At 44.1% G+C, this 7508-nt stretch overlaps 1 protein-coding gene across 2 annotated transcripts; it reads right to left on the bottom strand.

The window, feature by feature from the left end:
* Nucleotides 1–6: 6 nt before the first annotated feature.
* On the bottom strand, nt 7–7489 carry LOC110521477 (fibronectin type III and SPRY domain-containing protein 1). Of its 2 annotated transcripts, none has more exons than XM_021599054.2 (12): nt 7312–7489; nt 6275–6370; nt 5964–6095; nt 4464–4565; nt 3992–4014; nt 3425–3546; nt 2701–2910; nt 2402–2500; nt 2091–2244; nt 1667–2001; nt 1291–1379; nt 7–1157 (listed from the first exon to the last, which is right to left on the bottom strand). In XM_021599054.2, exons 1-12 carry the CDS (start codon nt 7324–7326, stop codon nt 1047–1049), a joined length of 1488 nt encoding a protein of 495 aa, XP_021454729.2. In that variant the 5' UTR covers nt 7327–7489; the 3' UTR covers nt 7–1046. The 2 variants fall into 2 exon arrangements, with proteins under 2 accessions (XP_021454729.2, XP_036824368.1); XM_036968473.1 differs by lacking the exon at nt 7312–7489 and adding an exon at nt 7202–7231.
* Nucleotides 7490–7508: the final 19 nt, after the last annotated feature.

The following is a 7508-nucleotide window of genomic DNA, read 5'->3' as shown; positions in this document are numbered from 1 at the left end:
ACACCGGGCTGTCTTACTGCTTTATTAAACTCAGTGAGACAGATGCATACTGTAGTGGAAAAATGAAAGGGACATATTTACAATGTGAAATTTGTTCACCCATGAAATAAAGAAAAAAGCATTGCAGGTTATATTCATGATGCATACCATCAACATGAACGTAAGACTGTATTTAAAATAATAGCACACCAGCACTGAGTTTAGACATCAGGTGACATGAATAAGGAATGGTGTTAACATTGAACTAAACACTTTCAACAACATCTCTTTCTTATCCAGGGAGTCCCCACCCAGCTCATAAAATGGCTTATCTTCTCACTGCAGGTGATTAAACGGTGACAAGTTAGGGACACACACATAACAGAACATTTCAAACCAACACACGCATATTCAGACCCATGCTCCCCCATACAAACACTTCTACAAAACAATCAGGTGTACTGTATTTCCAACTCTGTTTCCACTGGTCCCCAGACAGCTGCTGGCGATGTAGAATTCAATACATTCCTAGTGTTTATATATTGATTATAAGCATGTCATTTTGCTACAACGTTATTTGGGTTATACAGAAAAATGAGGTGTTTCTGTACTGAGGAGCAACTAGCTAAATTATAGGCAGAGGATTCTGAACATTCAGTATGTATTAATGACTACTGTACTACAACCAAGTTATATGGACTATTTGTTTCTCGTTGCATTGGGGTCTTTGACTGTTGCATTTAAATATAAACATATGTGCCTAGCTCCTGATATACTGGTAACTAGGCTTTTGTCATTTTGCCTTTAATTATGGATTTGAATTAAATGACTGATTCAGTTCTGCCTAAGTGAGTATACTGATGAGGGCACCTCTCTGGAAGGCACAGGGAGTGTAATGAGCTGACTTGGATGAGGCAGAGAAGAACCATCACCCCAGGCAAGCAGGCAGGCATGGTGTGTATGGTGGTGTTGGGATGAGCAGTGGGCAGCACTGGGCCAGTTTGAGCTCCTAGCACCACACAGCCTCAGTGGGGTAAAGTTCTGCAGTGGCTGTGGCCTGGATGGGTCTAGGTGAGGCTGGCGTTGGAGCTGCTGGTACCACTGTTCTTCCTCTGGCCACTCTGCACCACACTGGGCACCTGCAGACCCGTCTGCACCGAGAAACTCCCATTCCACACCTGCAGGGGTTCGACAGAACACAAACTTAACATATAAAGGTGTGTTTTCTCGAAGACAGTGGCCTAATTTCTTTCTTCTGTGACTTGCCTAGAGATAGTGACCCACAAAGTAAACAAAATCAAAGTTTCTCACCGAGAAGGCTGGTATGACAGGCTGAGTGAACTTGGTTCTAAAGGTGTGCATCAGCGTCTTGGTTCTGGCGTTGTAGAAGGACAGTGCTCCTGGATGGAGAGAAATGTAACTAAGGCAGCTAAAGATTTGACACAGCAGCATAGCAACAGAACACAGAAAGGCTCAAGTGAACATGTTCATTTGATTACATTACCTAACCCACTCCTGATCCAATCCTTAATCCAGACCTATTTAATCCTATTTAATGAAGATTGGTCTTAAATACAAATCACTATGTACTGTTTGTCAGTCTCAGTTAAGTGGTCCCCCTGACTAGATGTAGAAAAGCTGATCCAGTGTAAGGTGGAGAGGAGATGTATCTGGGGGTCTGTCTCACCCTCCTCGTAGTTGCAGTAGACCCCTATGCGGTCCGGGATGGGACAGTCCAGGGCACGGGCCTTGTTGTTGTGCTTGGCTGTGAGGCTCTGGTGCAGCCAGTTGTTCAGGTGGATGCACCAAGAGGCGTTGCTCTTCCCCAGCTGGTCAAAGCGGCCCAGGTTCCGCAGGGCCAAGCCCACAGCAAACGCCTTGCTCTCCTTATCGAACCGCACCTCCCAGTACTGCTGGCCTGCGTCGATAAAGGTGTCTCCCAGTACAGTGTAGGACTCAGCCGTGAATCGGTCTCTGCCGACCCGAGCAGATGGCACTCTCTTCGGTGAATTCATGGCCGTCCTAGGAGAGGAGAAGAGGGAGAGTCAGAGGACGCCAAAGTTGAACCTAAACTTTCATGCACAAAGGATATGGCAGAAAGTGTTTCTGACCTGGCTGGGGAGTGCATGGGAGATTGGTTGGTTCTGTTCTTGTCCTTGCGGATGTCCTGGATGATCTTCCCCCCACAGCTGTCCCACTCCACACTGAGGTCCTCCACTTTCAGGTTCTGATGGGACGAGCCTGCATCCAGTTTGAACAGGAACGCTGCAGGGAGGAGTAGAGGGGTGGCGAGATAGAGACAGGCTTGATATTGATGTGCTGACTCATTGATTCTTATCACATCAGAAGATATTTAGGACAAAAAGACAGGAGGGAGAATGCATGTACACGCTGAGTGGAGGACAATGTCCAGTTCACCCACCATGTGTCTCCAGTGTTACAAGCTCAGAGAACTCGCCTGCCACAGCCTTGTTACACGCCTTCACACGGAACGTCATGTAACGTGTGTCAAAGCGAAGCCCTGAAATCACATAACGGGTACTTGATAATCACAGTTGGTCAATTTAAGTAAACGTATTACTCCTAGGCTACTGCATCTAAAGACAGGCCCTCCTCTTACTAGTTAACCCAAGCCATAACCCTAACCCTAGTTTCATGTCCACATCCCCGGCTCAACCCTAACCCTAGCTTTAACTCTAACCCGTAGCCTGACACGCTTACCTGTAAGGGTGTACGCTGTCTCTCGAATGCCCTCCACCACCATCCAGGGGTAGTCCTCCCGGGCGCGGGGCGGCCCCTCGTAGTTGGTGCGGCGATGCTCCAGGTCATAGTGATCTATCTTGGTGTCAGGCTCCGGCAGAGCCCACTGTACTGTCACCGTGTTGTCACAGACCTGGCACTCTGACACCAGAATCTCTGGGGTGGCAGGTACTGGGGAGAGAAATTGGGGATTACGTCCTTCATACTGAGAGGGCTAGGTTTGGTCAACATGGGTGGTACCAAAAAGACATGGTCACAACAGTTAATTGAAATATAACTTCAGTAAAGAATGTTGCAAGCACAGAAATAAGGATGAATAGAACGAGCTTGGAACCTCTAACATTGGCAATTTGACTGGTAAACTCATGAGGCAATAATTTCCATGGTAATGTAGAATGTTCATTCAAATTATGCTAACTTATGTGGCTCATGCAATTTGTAATGACATTTGAGTTGATTCAACAAATCACAGCACAGATTGCTGGTTACACTTCCTGCTTTTACTTCCTGCTTTGCTCCAATGGGTAAACTCAGAATGGCCGCCAGTCCACCCATTATACCATTATTGACTTGAATGGAGACGACGCCCATTCTATTCATTCTTATTTCTTTGGTTGTAAGAGCATTGTCCATTGCTGTTATTAAAGAGAAACCAATAGACAGACATAATGGGTCCCACACTGACCTGGGAGGAACTTGATTGCCTGCAGCATCTCCCGCTCTTGGGTGAAGTCCACCATCATGTGACTCATGCTGTCACTGGCTTTGGCTTTCAGTGACAAACGGAAGGCAGGGGCCATTGTCACACTGCTCTCCCCCAAACAAAGACACACAGTGAGACATGTCTCATTATTCAACCCACTGAAGGACTGACAGGACACGTGAGTGTTGTACTGTAATACTACTGTAACTAGTAATCACTTTACACAGACCTATAATAACATACTAACTATTTTTCTAAAGTACCACACAAAAACATATTTGTGAATCATGAACAGACACACTGAAACGTCCAAAACTAAACTGACACAGCCAGAGAGGGGATAGATTGGAGCATGTGCCATGGGGGACTGACACATGTTTGGGACAGAGAGGGCAGGTGAGGTGAGCAAGAAGACTACAGAGTGGTGATTAAAAGGGTGTGCTACAGCGTGATTGTATGTAATATATATTTTGTTGTAATGTGTGTGGGTGAGCAGATGGTTAGTGAGTTAAGAATATACTTTGAGAAATGGAGAGCAATGAACAATACCTATCCTTAATGTCTTTGGCCGCCTGGAGAGAAGCAGACAGGGTAAGCAAAAGGGAAAGGAGGGGAGATATGGACCGAGAGAGAACTCAGTTTCAGCCACATCCTTACAATTGTGTTACACAGTAAACATACATCACGAACCACATCAGATCAACATACTGTACTGCTTTACAATAAAGGTACATAAAGATAAGAAACAGATAGTAACTGTGTAGCGCAGTTGGTAAAGCCTGGCGTTTGCAACGTTTCCTACAGGGGACCAGTCTGTAAAAGTACAAAAATGTATGCACTCACTACTGTAATTCATTCTGGATAAGAGTGTCTGCTAAATGACTAAAATGTCAAATGTATAACAACACTTATGCCAATAAAACCATTATGGATATCCTCAAGCAAAATGCCAATGGCATCATTGCATAAGATATGGAAATGAAATTAGCTAGGTTGTGGAAGCTTTTCATCCAGCCGTTACCTGAGTGAAGTCGTCTGCTTCCGAGGAGCAGAGAGTCTGATTGGCTACCTCCAAAAGCTCCTCAGAGCTCTCCAGGGCTTTGGAGCACGCACTCAGCTGACTCTGAAAGAGAACCAGAGAGAGAGAGAGAGAGAAAACCAGAGAAAGAGAACCAGAGAGAACCAAAGAGAGAGCGAACCAGAGAGAGCAAACCAGAGAAAGAGAACCAGAGAGAGAGCGAGAACAAGAGAACCAGAGAGAGAAAACCAGAGAGAGAGCGAGAGAGAACCACAGAGAGAGAGCGAGAGAACCAGAGAGAGAGAGAGAGAGAGAGAGAACCAGAGGGCGAGAACCAGAGAGTGAGAGAGAACCAGAGAGAGAACGATGACCATATTATGTATGATATTAGACACACATTTCCCTCAGATTACATAGACCCACAAGCAATTAGAAAGCAAATCCAATTTTGATAAACTCCCATATCTATTGGGTGAAATACCACAGTGTGAAAACACAGCAGCAAGATGTGTGACCTGTGGCAACCAGTGAAGAACAAACACCATTGTAAATACAACCCATATTTATTTATTTTCCCTTTTATACTTTAAATACTTGCCCATTGATACAACACTGTATGTATACTTAATATGACATTTGAAATGTCTTTATTCTTTTGGAACTTGTGTGAGTGTAATATTTAATGTTCACTTTTTATTGTTTATTTCACTTTTGTTTATCCATTTCACTTGCTTTGTCAATGTAAACATGTTTCCCATGCCAATAAAGCCCCTTGAATTGAATGGAATTGAGAGAGAACCAGAGTGAAAGGCAGAGAGAGAGAAGAATATATTGAATCACAGTCCAGACAATGTTTCCTCCTAATGTAACAAGCGTCTTCTTTACTGTGTCATTGAGGTTTCTTTCCATCACAGGAAGAGTTATTTGAGTTGAATTGTCATGAGCCACTTTTCTTTTCTTTCAATTGACCTACTGTAATTGGCTGTTCAGTATATCACTTCGGTTTCTACACATCCCATTCACATAATCAAGCAGGATGCAGTGTAGTTATGTTATCACAATGCAATGTAATTATGTTATCACGATGCAATGTAGTTATGTAAAGCTGCCCATGCCGTTGCTTTGTCTGACTGACTGGCTAACTGACACTCAGATGCTGAGAGGTAAACAGGATTATACAGTACACAGACACAATAATCCTCTAGGAATATTAATGTTGCAGACCCCAACACACACAGTCTTTCATACTGTAGCAACATTTCTAAGCAACACTGAATCAGTATGCACATGGCTTTACTCACAAAAAAAGTTATCCCGATTCTAAACCTGAGAATGAGTCATGCTAAACTGATCATAAGTCGATCCTATTGTCGGATAGCCTGGGAAGTCATGAAAATGTTTCAATGCTGAATGTTAATGACTGAAATCTTAAAAGATCAAGAAATACAAAGCAAAAGCCTGTAAAATCCTTATCCAGTAAAAGCCCAATAAAGATGAACTGACCTGTAGCTCATAGGTGTGGCTGGCCCTCTCCTGTTTGATCCTGGTGACCATACTGTCTCTCAGCTCATCCAGTACTGAGTGGAGGGAGCTGAACTCTGTCTCCAGGTCCTCCTGGACACGGCTGGAGTTCCCCTGCAGGGGCCAATAGGGAAGGAATCAGTTCACTGATAGACTCTGACCATCCAGTCAGACAGACTAGTACGGCATGTACACTATGCCAAGTTCATAAAACCATTGTGTCGCACACATGCCGCAATCTTGCTTCAGACTGTAATCTAATGTTAGACCTGCCCAGATGGTGTGTACAGTACCTCCAGGTTCTCCAGGCTCTGTTTCAGACAGCAGATGAAGTTTGTGATCTCATCATTCTTCAGGGCCAGGGTAGTGGTGATCTTACGCAGTGATTCCTGCAGAATGTAAAACAAAGTTAAAAGTAGCCAAGTATCTGCCTAAGAATAATCTGTATCGCATTTGGACACTGGAACAAGTTCTCAATTATAGAATAGAAAACAGTAGAATATTTCATGAAATACCTTGCTTCAGGATTACACAGATCACCCCTCCTTACAATAGCCTACATTCAAATGAGTAAGGGTGAATCAAATGGTCAGTACTTGGTCATCTGCATTTCTTGGGAGTAAATTTCCACTTCTGTGTAAACTGTGACCAGGGCGGGCATCTTGCTACTTGACCGGAAGTATGCGCATCCATAATGTAATAATGCGTCTCCAGTTGTTGGGTTTAACCCCTCATAAAGCCTACACTAGGCACCCCATCTCCGAAGCAGCCAAACTCACACATTGAATTAATGATACTGCATTAAAAAAGATCCAGGCAAATTATGTCAACAGTCCAGTCCCAACCCGTCAGTTCAGTTCAGACACTCCAAGAAGCATTTGATATGCTCTTTGATGCGATAGGCTATGCGCCAGGCCCAAATCATAGGAATAATGGGACACTCTCTGCTCCCACCTGTTTATTATCGCAACCTAGGTCTCTGTAGAGCGATACAAAATAAAAACAAACAGTTGTGAATGTGTCTTGGACTGGTATGCATTTACAAGTTTAATCAATAAACACTATTCTGGGACCTGTCACGTCAAGGCGTAGTTTTCTCGAAAACTAATGCTCAGAGTAGTAATTGGTTGAGGGACTGCAAACCTTGCTGTCGACGTGCCTCCATAAAATACGCCTTGTCTTTTAAATCAATTACAAGATGTAACCATTCAAGGTCTTACAATGATGTAAGACATCAACAAAGTTCCGGTCCTCCGCGCTACTCCTCATTTCTTTGTACGCCCTGCGACCGCCGCAAACACAAAACACCTGTTCGGTCGGTTGTTCCTACCTTCTGATCTCCCATCTTGCTGTTCCAATGAACCAGTGCCGGTGTATCAGGAATTATAAATACTGTTCTTTCGCGTCTAATCTTTTCGATGTATTTGGAGCACACTGACTACTGGTCTGGTACTGATGCTGCTGGAGTGCATTGCATCTCCTGTCCAACGTTTAGGGCCGTCTTGTGTTTTGCGCAGATGCAGTAGA

This window comes from Oncorhynchus mykiss, chromosome 30 (assembly GCF_013265735.2).
Source record: "Oncorhynchus mykiss isolate Arlee chromosome 30, USDA_OmykA_1.1, whole genome shotgun sequence".
NCBI classification, from domain to species: domain Eukaryota; kingdom Metazoa; phylum Chordata; class Actinopteri; order Salmoniformes; family Salmonidae; genus Oncorhynchus; species Oncorhynchus mykiss.
Note: the sequence above shows the minus strand (reverse complement) of the source record. Positions and strands in the feature narration are given on the sequence as shown.

Excerpts from the sequence above, each read along its gene's own strand:
- LOC110521477 (XM_021599054.2), bottom strand. Across the intron at positions 6,096-6,274 it reads AGAGCCTGGAGAACCTGGAG|GGGAACTCCAGCCGTGTCCA; the intron begins GTACTGTACACA and ends TGGCCCCTGCAG. Across the intron at positions 1,158-1,290 it reads CTGTCATACCAGCCTTCTCG|GTGTGGAATGGGAGTTTCTC; the intron begins GTGAGAAACTTT and ends GAACCCCTGCAG.